This window comes from Catharus ustulatus, chromosome 18 (genome assembly GCF_009819885.2).
Source record: "Catharus ustulatus isolate bCatUst1 chromosome 18, bCatUst1.pri.v2, whole genome shotgun sequence".
Taxonomy (NCBI): Eukaryota; Metazoa; Chordata; class Aves; order Passeriformes; family Turdidae; genus Catharus; species Catharus ustulatus.
The window spans coordinates 929593-949177 of record NC_046238.1 but is presented as its reverse complement, the minus strand read 5'-3'; the positions used below and the strand labels follow the sequence as shown (position 1 = coordinate 949177).

Here is a 19585-nt window from a genome sequence, read left to right as displayed (position 1 = left end):
CCATTTAATCCATCTCTGATTAAAATATTGTCTGTCACAAATACAGCTAAACAAAAACTGCTTTACTGGATGTTTTTAAATGATACTGAGTTGGGAACCTGAGCTATACCTTAAAGCTGGAATTACCTATGATATTTCAAGATGTATTACTGCATCCTTGTGCAGTTTACAATATTTTCTCTGCTACAGGAGAAGTGTCTCAGTTTTCTGGGAGTTGATCTGAATGTCCCTCTTGTGCAGCAGCATCACTGCTGTTATTCATTGCATAGTTATTAAAAGAAACATTGATTTTTTTTCTTTATTGATTGCAGGGTTCTAAGCAGAAAGCATCATGAATTGGAGATTACTTGTCCAGTACAATATCCCAGCACATTCCATAAAACAAACTATTGAACACTGTCTGGCCTTATGAGGGTTTCATTTTTAATCAAATCCCTCTCAGTGCTGCTTGTACTCCTCTAGGGTATTTTTTTTTAAATATTGAACAGTATTTTGTAGACTTAGAAGCAACATCTTTTTATGCTTGTTAATGTGATATATTGAAAGGATAATGGCAAAATCTGGGAAGGGAGCACGTGCAGCTTGACAAAACAAGCATTTGCAAAGGCTTTAAAAACCTCAGAGCTGTCAGGCTGTGTGTGAGAAATTCATGGGAGTGCCATAAAGCAGATCCTACAGAGCAAGTGCAGGGAATGAGGTTTGTTTCAGCAAGCAGGAGTTATAATTCAGGATTAATGGGAATCCTAATGAATTATCAAATGATGACATCACATCTCCAGTGGAGCAGCCCTGTCCTGGCTGTGGCTGCTGGGATTTATCTCAAACCTTAAAGTGTCAGATTGGCCCAGGACAGAAACATTTCAGAAATTACATGAACAAGAAGCACTGAGTCAGCAGTGCAAGGTGTGATGAACTCTTTTATATTCAATATCTCTAGGAACAATTAAAAAAGGTGTTTTGCTAAGCAGAAGTGCCTCACATGAAGGAAACATTCAAACATTCTTTTCCACAGGACTGAGGCTCTTCATTTGTGGCCCAGTTAACCCTGAAGTTCCATTTAAGAACACCCAAAGCCTGTGGCTGTGTTCCAGGACAGCTTAAAGCTGCATTAAAATCCAGCATGGTCAGAGATCATGAGCAGGGCTCTTCTCTCACTCTGTAAAACATCTCCTACGGCTTCCAGGTGTCACAGCAGCTAGGATAATTGTTTATTGAGTGTGTTCAGAAATCTGTGTGTGTTCAGGAATCTGCCTCTTGTTGGCTGTGCTGGGACACCCAAAATGCAAACTGCTCCTGTCAGGTGCAGCTCAGCTCCCTCCTTGCTGTGCTGGTGAGAAAAGGAGCAGGAATTCCACATTCCTGCTGCAGATGTGGGTGGATCTGGCTAAACTGGCAGCTGTGCCCACTCTGTGGGGTTTCTCTCACTTGGAGAAATCCTCACTTCACCTCCCAAGGGCTGAGCTGTAAAGCCTGGGAGCTGCTGCTGGTTTAACCACGATTTTCTGCTGGAACAAGTGGAAAGCCTGCTTTGTCTTTCATCTGGGATCAGCTTTGTGAGCCTCTCATCTCAGTTCTTATCAAGACTTTTTTTCTGAAGTGCCTTTTTTTTTTTTTAAACACTTGAAGCAGATGATGCCAACTGTTTTTGTCCATTTGAGCAGGTTTGCAGTGGCTTTCTCAGCGGAGATGAAGGAGCTGGCAGCAGCACAGTGGGTACGTGTTGGGTGTCACAGATCTGTGTCCTGAACAGGGCTGAGAATTGCAATGATCTCCGTGTTCCCAGCCCTGCTTTCTTTCAGGGAGAGATTTCATGTTGATGTGCTCCTGCAGCTCCAGGAGATCTGGCGTGAAAAGATTTTGGGTGGCAGAAAGTGTGGAACAGCTCAGGAAGTGTTTCTCTGTAAAATTTAAAATAATTTGTTGTTACTGAGTCTCTCCTGATGCCAAATTGTTTCTTTTTGCATCATTTACTAAACTTCATGTTGACAAAATTCCTCCAGGCAGCATTAGTTGTGATAAAGAATTTGGAAGTATAATTTGAAAATACTTGCTTTGTTGACTCTGGAAGTTGATTTAGTGTGATTTCCTTGGATTTGCTGTGCTGAGCAGCAGGTGCAGAGAGGGGCAGGAACTCTCTGGGATAAAAGCAGCAAGGCAGGAGCTCCCTCTGCACTCCCCTCCCCTGGGGAAACATCAGCTGAAGCTGCACAATTAATGCAAGAAAGGAAAACAAAGTGCTGGGTGCCTCTGCAGCTCTGATTTGCATCATGGCATGATCATTAAGGCACTCTTGCCTAAAAAATAATCACTGAGAGTGGAGCTTGCACGAGCCAGCAGTGGGATCTGCAATGCCTTACTGCAGCATTAATTGATTTTAAAATCTATTTGCATTTAAAGGATACATGAGCAGACATGGGATTTGGTATTTCATTTTACAAGTGTAATTTGATTTTAATAGTTCCTACAGTGAACTCCATGATGGGTAGATGTGAAAGGGCACAGCTTCTGCCAGAGGTGTTGAGCAGGAAAAGGACAGAAGTGACAGAGTGCAAGGAGAAGAAACAAAATTGAGCTTTGAAATAGTTTCACAATCAGCACCTCAAAAGCTTTTCAGTGCCAGGCTTTGATTTTACCTGAACACTTCTGTGCTCTGGCTTGGGATGAATTCAGTGTTTTGGAGTCTCAGGCAGGGAACTGGGGACAAATCCTGAACTGAATCCTGAGCTCAGGGCTGGGGTTCTGTCCTGCTCTGGACAGAAAACACCACAGCAAACAGCACAGCTTTCCCTGGGCAGTGAAGAACATGAGCACTCAGGGGATGTTCATGATTTTTATTTATCAGCTCCCACTGCTCTGAGCTGCCTCCCTCCTCTCCTGTGGCCTTCAGAGTGAAGAATTTCAATTACAAACATGTAAGCAGTTGCACTGTACTCAAAGCTGACTCTTCCAACAAATTCTTTTCTATTACACTGGAGAAATTGCCCTTAATTATTTGTAATCCAGCCCTTGTAATAATCTGTATTCCAGGGGAGTGTGACACACTGTAAAAGATCTTGTGCTTATGGTCAGCATTTTATTCAGCAGCATAAAACTGGTGCAGAAGAATTGCCTAAGCCAGTTTTATTAGCATTCAATCTCATTTTCCATTCTCCTCAAGCCCATTTAATATAAGGAACAGAAGAGAAATTGGCTCTATATATACATATATATATTTTTTTATATATATATATAGTGTGAGTGCATCTCCCTGTCCCACAGTACTCCTGCTCCCTGATCCAGCCCTGCCAGGGTTGCAATAACACAATAAATAATTGTATTTAATAAATAATTGTATTTACTCACCCTGAGCCGTTTGGGTCCAGCAGGCCATGAAAGAAGATGCTTAACTTGAATTTCTTTTTGCAAATTGGTGTTTTTAGGGAGCAGAGGGAGGCAGGGCTGGGCTTTTCCCCCCTCCTGTTTCCCCTGGTCTCTGTTCTGCTCTCCCACTTTTTCTGCAAAGTTAAATTCTGGATTTGGCCCCCAGCTTGGGGCTTTTGTCACTGGGAAATTCAAAATGTCACTCAGAGAGGATCCAGAGTTAAGTAATAAAATAATGCAGCAATGTATTAAACTATTTTTATTATTTTAAATCCTTTGGACTGAAAGGCTCAAGAAAGATAAAGTCCATGGAATATCCTCAGGTGCTACTGCAGGATTTGCTGCTTTTTTGTGCAATTTTGGGGGCATTGTTCCCTCTGATTCTCAGAAACTACCTCCTTCCCAGCTGCTCAGAAATGACTTTTGGGGTGACCTCTCTTCTTTCAGTTTCTTTTACAGAATTTCCAGAATTCTGTAAGTTCTGTAAATTCTTTTCCCAGCTCATTGTCAGTGGCTGCAGTGCCAGGGCAGGGGACTGAGGGGCAGTCACAAAGGAGCAGTAGGGAAAACCAAAATCTCTGCAATTTAAAAAATAAAAAATAAATAAAAATCACTGCTGTGGCTTCCTGTTGTCTGAGCTGAATGGTTCAAGAATTGGTTGCTCAGAATTTTGTTTCTGAATCGATTTTCTTTTCATGGAAAAAAAAAAAAGTATTCCATAAATCCACAGTTGGAGTTATAGAAAGATATTGAAATAGGAAATTGCTTCTTTAATCACCTAAATTAAATAACTAGCAGAGCAGCACTTCAGGAGTGATTTTGGAAATGCAGTAATTACCTCTTTTACTACAGCTATTTTAAAGTAATTTATTTTGCAGTTTTTATTTGTGAATGTTCTGCTATAAGTAGCAGGCACCAGGTTCCTATCCAGGCAAAGTTCAGCAGTTCCTGATACTGATGTGTTTATCAATTGTAGCATGGATAAATGGAAAGTGCATTTTCAAAAGCAACAGCTCTTTGGGAGCTAGAGCTGATTTTCACCTAGATTTTATTCCAGGAAAACAGGATAATGATCCAAAGAAAGATACAAACTAAAAAATATATTTGTACTAACTTGGTAATTGTGTTAATTGCAAAACTGATTGATTGCTGCCATAAATGGACATAATAAATGTAAATCACATTGGTGGCTTTTGGTGTTAATTTATCTAATAGTTAGTTTTGATTTCTTAATAGTCAAAAGAAAATCACACTGATGTGTGTTTTGTTACTCTTTTGTGGTTTTTGGGGTTTTTTTTGGTTTGTTTATTGTTTTTGTGGGGTTTTTTGTGTTTTTTGTTTTTGTGGGGGTTTTTTGTTTGGGGTTTTTTTTTGTTTGTTTGTTAGTTGGTTTTTTTTGAGGATTGAACAGATTTTTATGTTGAGCTCTGAAAATAATTTTTCTTCTCCTTGTCTTTAAAGCCAGATGCTAGGAAGAAAATCTACGTGCAGAGTCAAGGTGAGAGCTCTGAAGTGCTGGTGAGGAAATTCCATGTCCTGGTTCCTGTGCTGCTGCTGTTGTTGTGGCTGCCCCTTGGCCCCAGATCATTTTACAGAACTGGGCTGGGCTTTGTCCTGCTCCCCTGGCCTGGGGCTTTTTGCCACTGACATTAATTAAGGCATTAATTAAGTATTTAAGGCATTAATTAAGTATTTCAGTCTCCCAGCTGAAATTTCCCCTCATTTGGTGCTGATATGGAAATGCTCCCAGCTGCCTTCCTGCAGGACCCTGCAAGCTCAGGCAGCCCTGGAGGCAGCACCCACATTTCCCCAAAGGCTGCAGCAGTTTGGATGCTGAAAATTTATTTTCTGAAAGCCCAAATTCCTTTACATGCTCCAAGCTGAATTCCCAGCCCAGGGACAGCCAAGGCAGCACTGAGTGAGGAGTCCAGGGAGCACAGCTCAGTGCTTTAGGTGGGATGACTTACTTCCTTATTTATTTATTAGTTATTTCTAATATTTATTTATTTATTTATCTCTCTATTAGTCTCTGTGAATTCCAAAACTCATTCCATTTTTGTGTATTCCACTTTCAAAGAAAACAACATTCTTTTCCAGGCTGTGCTGTTGGAATAACTCATTGTGGAGTCTGTTCAGCCCATACTCAGTTTATATTTGAGTCTCTTGTGAGGAAATAGTTGAAGAAGAGATTAATTATTTCAATGATGACACTTTTTTATTGAATCCTTAACATAAGGAAAAACAAATACATTAACATCCAGGATAGATTAACATTTAATTTGTATATAGATTTAATTTATTTCCTTTTATGCTGAGGGCTGGGGGGTATCATGTGCTCCCTCAGAGGATGTTTTCTCCTTTAGAAGGAACATTGGGCAGGGTTGTGTTGCTGCAGAATTCCAGCCCTGGGAATTGTACAGAATTCCCCATTGAATTCCAGCCCTGGGAATTGTACAGAATTCCCCATTGAATTCCAGCCCTGGGAATTGTACAGAATTCCCCATTGAGTTCCAGCCCTGGGAATTGTACAGAATTCCCCACTGAATTCCAGCCTGGCTGGGGCAGGACTGAGGGAAGCTGCAGGTGGGAATTCAGGGCAGGAATATTGCTTTTTGGATTTCCAATTGCTTTTTAGATTTCCAGGAGCCTCCAGGAAGCACAGCTCAGCCATCCAGAGAACATTAAACATGGGAGACTCTTTTTTTTTTTTTTCTTCTTTTTTGCACAGGAATTAAGACTTCACCCAGTGCAACATTTGACTGGTACAGATTTCTACAAAATGCAGGTAAAACTCTTTTTTTCCCCTGTGTTTATTCCTGACAGGTGTCAAGGATGAAAGAAACTTAGGATCAGAGTTTAATTATGTAACAAAGTGCCTCAATTACATAAAAACTGGCAGAATATCACTCAGATAATTCTGGTTCACCAAGTACCCAAAGTGCCTCCAGATTTCGGGTCTGAGCTGCTCCAGCAGTGTCACAACCTGTGGCTCAGTGTCCCCAAAGGTTTTTAATTTAATTTTAATTTGGAGCACAGCACCAATTCCTGGGCACCCTGTGCTTTGCTGGGTGACAAACTGAGCAGGAGAAATGAGTGAAATGTGGTTATTTAGTGTTGAGCTGGGTTTGGTGATTTGGTCCCTGCTGTCCCCAAGGCAGGGGCAGGTAAGGCAGGTGACCTGGCTGTGCCTCACCTGGTCAGGGCAAAGCTTTAATCACTCCATCTGCCCCAAAAGAATGATTTATTGGCATTTCAGCCTGGTAAAAATGTTCAATTTCCCATTCATCAGCCTGATTTCTGACAGTGCAGCTGTTCCCTGTGCTCCCAATGAATCCTCCCCTCTCCCTGGCATTATCACATCAGGAAATGTGTGCCATTAGTCAAAGGCAGTGTCAATTTTAAATTGAGCATTGTGGGGTTATTCTGTTCTCAGTAAATCACAGCCCACGAGCACAGTGCCACCGAGATTAATAATTTTCTGAAGTGAAATGATTTGTCACTTTGCTAGCACAGCCTTAGTGTTGATTTGATCTCTTGTCCAACCATTTTGTGATTAAGTGAGCAGCCAACAGATTGAGGGGGAAGCTCCCCCCTAAAGTGAATTTCTGATATATTAGAGACAGTTTTTTACCTAATGTGTGCTAATGCAAAAGTGCAAAATAATTCATAATGTGCATGAAAAGCAAACTAAAATGTGCCTCTAACATCTGTGCCTTATTAAATAATAACTTGAAAAGTGGCATCAGATTATTCAGGATTGTTTTTATGGCTGCTCCATCTGATTTATCTTCTCTGCCTTGTGCCCGTGTCCATCTCTGGTGGCAGCCTGCAATTTCCACTTTTAATATTGCACAAGGAGTCAGGCTTTTGGCTGTACCTTTGTGCTTTCTGAGGACTAATTAGGAGCTCCCAGTGAATTGCATTTTTCTGGGCAGTTGCAGTTCCAAAGTGCTTAAAATTCTGCTAAACTTGGAGCAATCAGAAGAAAACTCAAAAGCAGGAGGCAGTTTTTGCTCAGAGGGATGGGATTTTGGCAGGGTGGGCTTGCACAACTTGCAAACTGTCCAGTCTCCTTCAGATCATGGCATTTGGGTTTCTGTGGTTTTTTTTTTTTTTTTTTTAGTTGGTTTTGTTCTTTTTTTGTTTGTTTGATTTTGGTTTTGTTTTGGTTTTGTTTGTTTGTTGGTTTTGGTTTTCTTTAAGACTTTTTTCATGAAGTTCTATTCCATGTCTGAAGTCACTTAATGATTTTTTTGGGGGGGGAATATTTCCCCAGACAACCCTTGCCTGTGTCTTGAGCAGAACCCTTGAACATTTGTCAGATTCAGGATTCCCAGGACAGATTGCAGAGGAACAGCACAAGCCCTGCAGAGCAGGTTTGAATTCACTTGAGGCATCACTGTTCAGCACCCTTGGTGTTCAGGGTGTCAAATTATCCTCTCAAATGAAATACACTTTTCAGAATACTTCCAGACTTTTTTCCACATAACATATTTCTTATGAATATTCTTTGTAGTGATTTGTTTTTCAGTCAGAGGAAGCATTTGCTCACTTTAAATATGACACCAATACCTAAACAGCCTCTGTAAATCAATGTAATGGCTTCAGAAAGAATTTAATGGCAGCTTTAAGTGAGTGGCACCAAATGCATTTTATGGTGGGAGACTTCCAGCCCCCAAATTTGAATGGAACTAAAGCAAACTCCAAGGAATCCCAGCTTTTTGTACACTCCATGTGGTGCTAAATGTAAATAGCAATTGCCTGGCCCAGATGGGAGCAGTGCTGTGAAAGGTTCCTGTTGTTGTTGTTGTTGTGATGGGTGCAGTACAATCTCAGTACCAAAGCATGAAATTGGTTTTTTTATGGGCTCAGCAGAGGTGCTGGTGTGGTGCTGTTGTAGGGGCTGGCTAGTCAGCATTTCCTGGCTAAATCTACAAAAAAAAAAAGGGTTAAATGAGAGTTAATTTGCATTGTGGTTAGCAGGCAGCTTCACAGTTTGTGCTGTGTGATCAGAGACTGAGCAGCAGCAGCCAAAGGCAGGAGCTGAGCTGGGATAACACAACCCTTGGGTCACTCAGCCTGTTGAAGGCATTCTGGTGCCTGTTGAAGGCATTCTGGTGCCTGTTGAAGGCATTCTGGTGCCTGTGGAAGGAATTCTGGTGCCTGGTGAAGGAATTCTGGTGCCTGTTGAAGGAATTCTGGTGCCTGTGTCAGCCTGCAGAGCAGATCATCACAAAGTTTTCCCTGCCCCTCCATTGCAGGGATCTATATCCAGTCTGATTATTGCAGTTCTAGAAGCCCTATTATAGACCTGAGGGAGTCAGGGAAAGTTCAGCCTTTTGCTGTGAATTGACTGGCACAGAATGAGAAATGAGTAAATGAGAAATCTGAGACTGATGTCACAGCTCGAGGCTGGGCAGAGCTGCTGCTGGTCACAGACAGGATTGTGCCATCACTCCTGCATTAAAAGCTGCTTTGATTTCAGTGTACTGAGGCTGCAGATCCAGCCCCCAATAAACATCAGGTGATGGGAAGATGTAGATAACTAACAAATCTGCACCAATAAACTGGGAGATCTTGGTTCAGCCAGCACCCAGGAATTAAAGCTGCTTCCATGGGAGGTGGAACCAGAGGGTCTCATCCTTATTGCACCAGCAAATAAAACATGCACTGTGCTTTTGCAGTTTGGTTTTTCAACTCTCATGGAATTTCTGCTTCATAGCACAGCTGTTTTCTGAGCTGAGAAGTTTACATAAGCTGTCAAGACACAGGCAGGGTTTTACAGAGGCATTAGATTTTCCTAAAGCTCTGCTGGAGAGAGACACACGTAAGAAAAACTGAACAGTAAAAGTTTGGGCACTTAGAGAGCTGCCCACAGTAAAAGTTGTGTGATGGCAGCAATAAACTGAGTTCCCAAGCTGATCTGAAAGCACAGAGCTTTGTTGTTGTCTGGACTGTTAGGAATAATGAGAAACAGGGGAGAAGAAGAATTGATTGAGGATTTTGCAGTGCAGTTTTTCTGGATGAGTAGCCTGTCCCTGGAAGTTTGCAGGTTCATTTAATTTCTGTGTCTGCCCTGCCCCATCAGCAGCCCCAGCAGAGATTCACAGTGAACAGCAGAGCAAACACTCGGGATAAAGTTCTTGTAACAGGAATAAATGTTGGAGATCTGCAGGTGGCAAAGTGCACCACTGAAATTAGGACTGATGGGCTCCTGATTGTCCAGCCTGTGTGTGAGCAGAGTCCAGCTTGTTCAGCTGGGCTAGGGGAGAGAACAAACCCAAACTCCAGTGCCAAGGGGCTACAAGAGCTGATGGAAGCTGTTTCTGCAGTGTCTAGGGAGAGGAACTTGAACAAAGCTGTGAATGGAAAGATTTAGAGCATCAAAGGTTCCACTGTTGGACAAATTTATCTGTGTTTCATGCTCAAGAAAATAAAATTATTGTCTGAAAGACTGACATCTCAGCAATAAACCTATGGCTTTGCTTTTTGAGGAGAGCTGTCAGTGCTTTCAGGTGCTCAGGAGATGGATAAATGAAATATTTTCAAGAGCAGTAAAAGACCTGCTGTGGTTCAAAGTGACCAGAAAAGAAAATAAGGTTATTTTCCCTCACCATCTCATCGTGGCTGGGATTTTGTTTCTGAACAAAGCCAGAAATGGACAAATAAACCCAAATAATGTGGATTTTGTGTTGTTCTATAAAGGTCTGTAGAGCACAACAGAGCTTGAAATCAGGGGTTGGAAAATTAATTTTCAAATCTTCTTCTTTACCTCTCAGCAAGCTAATGCTGGGTATTACTCATTCACTTCCAGGCCTGCAGCTTCCAGTAAGATTAAAGATTTGCAGTAATACATTTATTTTTATTGTGCACCCATGACTAGTGCATTTTTTCCCCTGATAGTACCTGGAGGGAGGGAGTTAAATGAATCTCCACTTTCCAAATCTCTTTAGATAACACTTGTACTTATTCCTGCCTTTCTTAGAAAAACAATGTTCCTGCTGAAGCTTCAGCAATTATTTAGGCTTTTGTGGTTTGGGTTTTTGCAATGGCCCAAGCACAAACTGTCCCAGTGTGTCACAATCCTGTTCTCCCCAGTAACAAGAGGAGATGGGCTCAAGCTGTGCCAGGGAGGATTAGACTGGAGATTTAGGAAAAACTTCCTCACCCCAGGGGTGTCAGGCCCTGGCACAGTGCCCAGGGCAGTGGAGTTTGGGATCCCTGTGGGGTTTAAAGGTGTGGGATGTGCTGGGTCCATGGCTGGGCTGGCTGAGCTCACAGGGCTTTTCCTGCCTGAAAGGTCCCATGGCTCTGTGATCCTGTGACAGTCACACAGCTGGTGAGGTGAGCTGCTGTGGTGTGAAAGTGCCCTCCTGTTTTCCATGTGAATGGTCTGTATTCTGTCATTGTGCCTTCACCCTGCTCTGCATTACTGACCACTCACCCTGCTGTCCATCCCTGTCTGACCACTGACCCTGCTGTCCATCCCTGAGTGACCAATCACCCTGCTGTCCATCCCTGAGTGACCACTCACCCTGCTCTCCATCCCTGAGTGACCATTCCCCCTGCTCTCCATCCCTGAGTGACCATTCCCCCTTCTCTCCATCCCTGTGTGACCATTCCCCCTTCTCTCCATCCCTGAGTGACCACTCACCCTTCTCTCCATCCCTGACCATTCCCCCTTCTCTCCATCCCTGTGTGACCATTCCCCCTTCTCTCCATCCCTCTCCTGCCCTGTCCCCTTGCCCAGCTGGGCAGGCTGCAGCCCTGGGAGCAGAGTGCAGCTCTTTGTCACTGATAAAGCCCCAGCACAGCCCCAGACAAACCCTGGCACCATTTGTTTACAGCAGCATCTCTGACAGACTCGGAACAATTATTTATGACACTGTCAGATGTTAATTACAGTGCCAGGGCTTTGCTTGCATTTAGAGTAGAGTGCATCTTGAAGGATGGCTGGAAAACATGTGCCATGCAGTCTTTTTTTAATTTTATTTTTTAATTGCCAGGGTTTATGTGCAAATCTTCCCATTTTGTGTTTGTCAAGCAAACAGGAAGATACATGAGGCACATGAAATGAAGCACAGTGCTCTGCTGGAAATCTTTGCTTTTGTATCACTGACAGAAATGGGGAGAAAGAGACCAAAACATTTTTTGTTATTTGGGTGTTTGCCTGTCATTCAAACAAGATAGTGGCACAGGGAATGGACTAAAAGAGAAAATAACTTGATTGTGCCACACTGATGTGTTTCCATTTCACAATCACACGAGGTGGTTGTATCCTATCACATCTGCAAAAGGCAGAGTGACAGCAAGGACTCACATACCAGAGTCTTGTTTAAGCTGAAGGAAAAAGGAAAAAACTCTTTTTCCAAGGGCAGCTGATGAATGGGAAGGCAGCCTTTGCACTTCAGGTGTGCTCAGTGCTCAGAGAGGACAGAGGGTGCTGTAATTGTTTCAGGGACAAATGGATGAGTGTGGGCTGGGTTTGTCCCAGAGAGAGCCCCGGGTGGGAAATCAGTGCTGCAGGCAGCTCCACGTGGGGATTTCACCATCCAGGGGTGGCAGAAAGTGCACAAGGCTCCCAGGTGGGAAATCAGTGCTGCAGGCAGCTCCACGTGGGGATTTCACTGTTCTAGGGATGGCAGAAAGTGCACAAGGCTCTCAGGTGGGAAATCAGTGCTGCAGGCAGCTCCACGTGGGGATTTCACTGTTCTAGGGATGGCAGAAAGTGCACAAGGCTCTCAGGTGGGAAATCAGTGCTGCAGGCAGCTCCATGTGGGGATTTCACTGTTCTAGGGATGGCAGAAACTGCACAAAGCTCTCAGGTGGGAAATCAGTGCTGCAGGCAGCTCCACGTGGGGATTTCACTGTTCTAGGGATGGCAGAAACTGCACAAAGCTCTCAGGTGGGAAATCAGTGCTGCAGGCAGCTCCACGTGGGGATTTCACCATCCAGGGATGGCAGAAATTGCACAAGGCTCCCAGGGCTGCTGGAGTTGGATCTCAGGTGGGCAGAGGCAGAGCAGCTCCCAGCCCTCCAGAGAGTGCAGTGCAGGGATGGTCTGTGTGCCCCTGGGTGGAGTGAGTGGGGAAAGTGCCTGGGAAAAGGAGTGAGGTGATGGCTGAGACCCACAGCAGAGAGTGGGGCAGAGCTGCAGAGAGTTATTGCTGAGTATATGTAAGAGATTTTCAATGTTAAACCCCCCCTTGTTGAAGTTTTTCCCACCAAGTTGTTTTCCATCTCTGTTGTAGCAAAACGTGTAAAATAAATGCTTTGCAATAATTTAATTTCTAGTTAACTGTTGTGTAACAGTGCTAGCACACAGGGGTTGAGGACTGTGGGGCATTTCCTGATCTTTAGCTACAAAAAGTGTCAGATCAAGAGCTCTAATTACCCAAACTGATTTACCAGAGCTCATATCTGAAACAGGTGGGGATTTATTAGATGGATGCAGAGTTATTCTTTTTAGGATTAAACCACAGAGAAGTTCCCAGAGCTGCTCAGGGCCCTCCAGGCTGGGCTCTGCTGTCCCTGATTTTTCTCCAAGTCCTGCACGTTCACTCCTCTGTAAATAAACACCTGTGCCCTATAAAATGCTGGAAATCTTCCTTGAGGACTGGTGCAAGAGCAAGGAACAGGGGCAATCAGGATCATTTTCCACAATCCACTCTTTTCCTGCTTGTGCCACTGTGTGTGCTCATTCATGGAGCAGTTTGGAGTGCTCAGCTTTTTTATCTGCATGATGAGTGATTTTTGCAATCATTTCTTGCAGGCATTCCTGCAGACACAGCCAGTTTGCATCTGTTCCTCCTGGTGTGTGGGCTCAGAAGAGTCAAGGACCCTCTGTACCTGGTGGAGGTTTTCTCAGGTAAGTGGAGGCTGTTTGGATATTTTTTTGTCACTCAGTGCATTCTTTTAATGTGTGTGAGTTTGGCATGAGGTGTTTTATTCATTGCAAGGAAACATCATCATATATTTACATTTGAGAAAAGGAATTCTTATGTAACCACTGATCTGTTCAGCACATTATTTCTGTGCCATGTCTTTCCCATCCTGCTGGGAATAACAGAGCATTCAAATCAAAGCAGCATTTGATGGTTTCACTTGCTGAGAAAACTGTTTTGCTGTTACATGCAATATTGATGGAAGACAAAAGAAAAATCATCTACTTCAAAATAACTTTTTTTATCTCTCTGTCCCGTGGCTGTTGCGTTGATTTGCATGTGTGCTAATTAATGCCATTGGAGCTGCACACAAATCTCACCACCCATTGCTGTGGCTCAGCTCAGACTCACTGAAGTTTCCTCACAGTACAAGAGGGAATATTTTGCCAGGCTCTGTTTGTATCTGTGAAAGTTCAAGCGTTCTGAGCTGGAAGTTCAGCCTGCACTATTCCCTTTTACAGCCCTTTAAACCTCGAGGTGCTGAGGAGCAAATGCAGCTTGGAGTGAACTGCAATTCTTATTTCCTGGGATTCAAAGAGCAGATTTCTCCTGTGCACATTACTGAGTAATGATTGTAATGGTTGCACTTACTTCCACATGTTCCTTTACACAGGAAAATATTCAAGTAATTTGGGCTTAGTGGCCAGAGTCACTGCATTATACAGAGCATTGTTCTCTTGAGTGATTCAAAATTAATATCTGAGCTTAGTTAAATAACCCTTGAGTCAGAAGAGATTGCATGAAGCAGAAAGGCTAAATACTAACTTTCAGATGTGCTAATATTTGGATTCTGGGCAGTAATGAGAGGGCTGGGATCTGGTGCACATTGTCTTTTAAGTAGCAATACAATTTTTGTCTAATTTTTCTTTAATCGTGGAGCTACTTATACTGATTTAAAAATCGTGATTTTTTATTAATAAACCAGTTTTTCCTCTGTTTCAGACTGGCACAGAAAGGATCCCAGTGTCCACCTGGGCATTATTGGACCTGCAGTAAGTTGCTGCTGTAATTTTTATTTTCTAAATATCTCCATTTACCTGCACCTGAGACACCACATCTCTGTTCCAAACTGAACCTAGGTCGGAGGATCCCTGTTAGAGACAAGAAGGTGCAAAGCTGGAGCTTGCAAAGGCTGTTCCCAACAGGTCCAACCTGTGGAAGTGATTCCAGAGTCCCAGAGTTCAGAACTGCCCATCCCAGGGCAGGGGGAACAGCCCCAGGGGTTCCAGGAGGAGATGGAGCCAGCCCAGCCCTGTTCCTTCCATCACAGAAAGAGTTCTGAAGAGAAAAAACAGCCAAATATTTGGATTTTACTCTTGGCTAGTGTTGTTACACCTCTAGGATTTTAGATACAAACTACTAAAAACGTGTCCTTTAGCAAATCAAATATCATCAATGCCTATTCCTAGGAATAACTGAGAAATGGGCTGTCAGATGTTCTGGAAAGCAGCAGCTGCCATCCAGGAGGTTTATTTGCACAGGATGGTGAGGGTTTGTGGTGCTGTGCAGGAGCTCAGGTTCCCCTGTCCTGCCACCCTCTGTGCCCATGGAGTTCCTGCTCCCCCTGGGCTTTGGGGCCACTCCTGGAGCTGCTCCATGCCCAAGGAACAGCTGGCAGCAGCTGCAGGATGGTGTGAGCTCTGTCTGACACCAGCAGCAGGATCTCCCCAGAGCACTGCAGCTCCTTGGCCATTCAGAGCCTCAGAGCTCTAAAGTCTGCCATAAATTGAGGTTTTTTTATATGTCCCCATCTCAGAATAATCTCAAAGTTGGTGCCTCTGTCCTGATCCTCCTGCTTCTGTGTGCTGCCAGTGGAACTGCATGCTGGAGTTACACTCTTTGCAGGTTTTTTGAGGAATAATCAGAGTTCTCCTGCAGCCTGAGCCTGGCTTTAGGCAGTGCCACAGGTGCCAGGGAGCAGCTGTGTCATGTGGAACAAACTCTCCCTGGTGCTTGGAGGGACTAAAAGCTTCCCCCTTTCCTCTGGTGATGTGTTCCCTCTGTATCAGTCTCATCTCTGATTCATCTCCACAGCAGCCTGAAAACTTGCAGGCAATTTGCTTTATAAAAAAAAAACAAATACACTCTCAATAGGCAAATAAGAACAATTTCTCTATTTTCTCATTCAGTTTAATTCTTTGCAAATTTTGGGACATAGAGGATTTTACTGTTAAAAGCTGGGTTTGTGTTTTTACTTTATCTGGGTTTTTTTCCACACTAATACACAAAATGATTTGGAAGTGAACTGGTGTGGAAGGCGAATCTAGAGCAGGTGTAATGAAGCTGTGCTTTAGAATCAAAAGATGCACTTGCTGCCTCCAGTGAGGATTTTAAACATTTCAGTCGTCTTTTTAAATTTGCTTCACTTTTTATAAGCTAATGTCCTTACAGGCCAGAAATAACCCCTGGCAGAGCACAGGCTGCATCAAGGGCTGAGCCTCCTCAAAACATTTTAGAGCATTTTTCTCTCATGGAACTAAAACATTGCTAAAAGGAAAAAATACATCTCAGCTCTATTGGTATTTAGCTGTACTCTTCTTATTCATGTTGCTTCTCAAACCACAGAAATCTTAAGAAAACCAGTGCCACCATCTCTAAAGCATGTAATTTTTATTGTGAATGTTAAAAGCCCATACACTAAGATTATATTAATTAAGAAGAGAAAGAACAAAGGCCCACACTCTATTTTCTGCTTTACTTCCATAAGATGATATATTTGCTGATTACATATTATTATCATTATATTATATATTATTCCCTGTATTTTCTGTACATGATTGTCTCAAATGGTGCAGTCGAGGTAATGGTGCAGGATTGAGGTTTGTGTTATGTAAAATTTTCACCATTTGTCTCCACTTCCAGTTTTCCTTTTGTTCATTTCTATAATGAAATTTGCAGCAGCAGCTAATTTTCAGCAGCTCCATATTCCAAGAATAGGAGCTTATGAAACTTCAAAAAAAAAAAAAAAAGTTAAGGCCACAAAACTTTAAAGTTTTGTTTAAAGCTTCTGGGTTGTTCTCAGGATGTTCTTGGGTGCCTGGCTGGAAGAATATTCTTTTCAGGGATTGAGAATTTTGTGTTTATTATTTACTGGGATTTGGAATTTTGTGTTTATTATTTACTGGAGTTGGGAATTTTGTGTTTATTATTTACTGGAGTTGGGAATTTTGTGTTCATTATTTACTGGGGGTGGGAATTTTGTGTTTATTATTTACTGGGGTTTAGAATTTAGTGTTTATTAGATTTCCAACAACTCTTTCTGGCAGAACACAGCATCTGTGTGAGTGAGTTTACATCCAGGCTGCTTCCTGAGCTCACTGAGGCACATTTTTACTCAGTGAATGAAGGGACAGTCCCTGGGCACATCTCATCCCTCACTCAGACAGGAGGAAATAACCAAGTAACAGACCTGTGCTATGATTTTAAAGCTCAGCATTTAAAATATTTTTGTTTAAAAAAGTTCTAAGCTTTGTTTCTTTGGGCACCCCAAAGTGCTCAGTGCCACTGACTGTGTGTGCTCCTTTCCAGGTTGATCCAGTTTTCACCAGTGAAGTTAAGGAGAAAGTTAAAAGGTAAGAATTAATGTGAAACCTCCTGTCTGCTGAATAAAGCAGCTGGCTGCCCTTTAGAAATCCCTGTACAAACTAATGTCCATGGGTGCCCTTTGGAAATCCCTGTACAGATGAATTTCCATGGGTGCCCCTTTGGAAATCCCTGTACAGATGAATTTCCATGGGTGCCCCTTTGGAAATCCCTGTACAAATTAATGTCCATGGGTGCCCTTTGGAAATCCCTGTACAGAGAGGAATTTCCATTGCTGCCCCTTTGGAAATCCCTGTACAGAGAGGAATTTCCATGGGTGCCCCTTTGGAAATCCCTGTACAGATGAATTTCCATGGGTGCCCCTTTGGAAATCCCTGTACAGATGAATTTCCATGGGTGCCCCTTTGGAAATCCCTGTGTACAGATGAATTTCATGGGTGCCCTTTGTAAATCACTGTGTACAGATGAATTTCCATGGGTGCCCTTTGGAAATCCCTGTACAGATGAATTTCCATGGGTGCCCTTTGGAAATCCCTGTGTACAGATGAATTTTCATGGGTGCCCCTTTTGGAAATCCTTGTACAGAGAGGAATTTCCATTCCTGCCCCTTTGGAAATCACTGTACAGATGAATTTCCATGCACAGCTCTGACAGATCTGTCAGGATTATTTGGCATGGAGCAGTCTCAGCTTGGGTATTCCAAATGTGAAGTTTTAGATTAACCAATATGTTCATGTTTTGTGTTAAATCCCATCTGATTTACCCTGCTTTAGATTTATAATTCACAGAATCATGGAAGGCTTTGGGTTGGCTGAAGGATCTTGCAGTTTCCCCCCAGTTTCCCCCCCAGTTTCCCCCCCAGTTTCCCCCCAGTTTCCCCCCCAGTTCCTCCCAGTTTCCCCCCAGTTTCCCCTAGCTGTGGGCAGGGACAGCTCCAGTCCCCATCCAGCCTTGATCCTGTCCAGGTCTGGAACACCAGCGTGGCTCAGGCAGGTGTTGCAGTGGCTCAGCCCCTCCCAGGACAGAACCCCTCGCAGTTGTGGGGCTGCCCTGGCTCAGGCTCTGTGCTGTGGTTTCCTGCAGGTTCCCAGGGGTGCACGTGCTGCAGGAGCTGCCCCAGGAGGAGCTGCACGCTGCTGTGTCCAGGTGCTGTGCCCTGGTGAACAGCTCCATCTCCGAGGGGATGTCTGCTGCCATCCTGGAGGTACCCCCAGCTCCCTCCCTCAGCATCTCATGGCCAGGCTGCAAAGCCTGGGCAGACAAAACTTCAATTATTTCTTTTTGCAAGTGTTAGCAATTAAGGTTTTCTTCCCTTGAACTGACAGTTTTTGATGCTTGCTCTGTTTTTAAAGGGTAGAATGTAATTTTATCAATCCTGCTAAATTAGCAATACAGACCTGAGATGTAGAAATCATTCTGATTTACTGGGGTTGTCACTAGGCTTGATTCAATACCCACTGCCTTATGATGCTGCTAGAATGGACTTTCATTTATTTTTACATCCTCTCAAAAAGCAATCTAAGAGCTGTATTTGGTTATTTAATTCTGAAATGATTAATGAATGAATGACACGCTCAGTTAATCCTTTTGCCATCAGCATTGAAAATTAATAACCAGTTTTATTTCATACCTGTCAAAGTAGGGCACTGCTCAGTATCAAGTACTTTCCCAGAAAAAAAGTGTGCTTGGGGTGGAAGTTCTTTGTTCCATTTGTTTTGGTGGGTGCTGAATGTTGGTTCATCACAATCTCAGAAGATCACAGCAATTATGGCACCATTTTATTAATGAACCTACCATTTCTGCTTCTAATGAGTTGCATTCCCACTCATCTGGAAGTGTTCATGAGTAAGAACTAAGTGGGAATTACAAGAATTAGGAAGGTGAGGCAGCAGAAGTGAATCTCCATCCCAAATGGAGGCAGCTGTCCTTGCACAGAGCCCTGCTCTGCTCCAGCTGTCACTGCTGCCACATTCCCAAACTCTGCTGCAGGTGTGGCTGGAATGGGTGTGGGGAGCAATGACACAAGGGCAGGTTGGGTTTCTGTCACACCTGGTGGTGTTGGGATGGATGTGCAGGGCACTGAAGGGCAGGCTGAGTTCCTGTTGAGTTTCTGTCACACCTGGTGGTGTTGGGATGGATGTGCACAGCACTGAAGGGCAGGTTGAGTTCCTGTTGAGTTTCTTTCACACCTGGTGATGTTGGGATGGATGTGAGGAGCACTGACACAAGGACAGGCTGAGTTTCTGACAATCCAGGCACACCTGGTGATGTTGGGATGGATGTGCACAGCACTGAAGGGCAGGTTGGGTTTCTGTTCAGTTTCTGTCACACCTGGTGATGCTGGGATGGATGTGCACAGCACTGACCCCAGTTCAGGTTGAGTTTCTGTCAGTCCAGGCACACCTGGTGATGTTGGGATGCGTGTGAGGAGCACTGACACAAGGACAGGCTGAGTTTCTGACACTCCAGGCACACCTGGTGATGTTGGGACGGATGTGCACAGCACTGACCCCAGGGCAGGCTGAGTTTGTCATTCCTGGTGATGCTGGGATGGATGTGCAGGGCACTGAAGGGCAGGCTGGGTTCCTGTTGGGTTTCTGTCACACCTGGTGATGTTGGGATGGATGTGCACAGCACTGAAGGGCAGGTTGAGTTCCTGTTGAGTTCCTGTCATTCCTGGTGATGTTGGGATGGATGTGAGGAGCACTGACACAAGGGCAGGCTGAGTTTCTGTCAGT

At 43.7% G+C, this 19585-nt stretch overlaps 1 protein-coding gene across 1 annotated transcript in view; it reads left to right on the top strand.

Annotated features, from left to right (window-relative positions):
• GLT1D1 (glycosyltransferase 1 domain containing 1) overlaps window positions 1-19585 on the top strand; it is a 43080-nt gene that overhangs the window by 12284 nt on the left and 11211 nt on the right. Inside the window, exons 5-11 of the mRNA XM_033075940.1 lie at window positions 1662-1713; window positions 4822-4858; window positions 6089-6145; window positions 13133-13228; window positions 14247-14296; window positions 16833-16876; window positions 17931-18051. Of these exons, the coding sequence (XP_032931831.1) occupies window positions 1662-1713; window positions 4822-4858; window positions 6089-6145; window positions 13133-13228; window positions 14247-14296; window positions 16833-16876; window positions 17931-18051 (457 nt within the window). The remainder of the gene's footprint in view (window positions 1-1661; window positions 1714-4821; window positions 4859-6088; window positions 6146-13132; window positions 13229-14246; window positions 14297-16832; window positions 16877-17930; window positions 18052-19585) is intronic.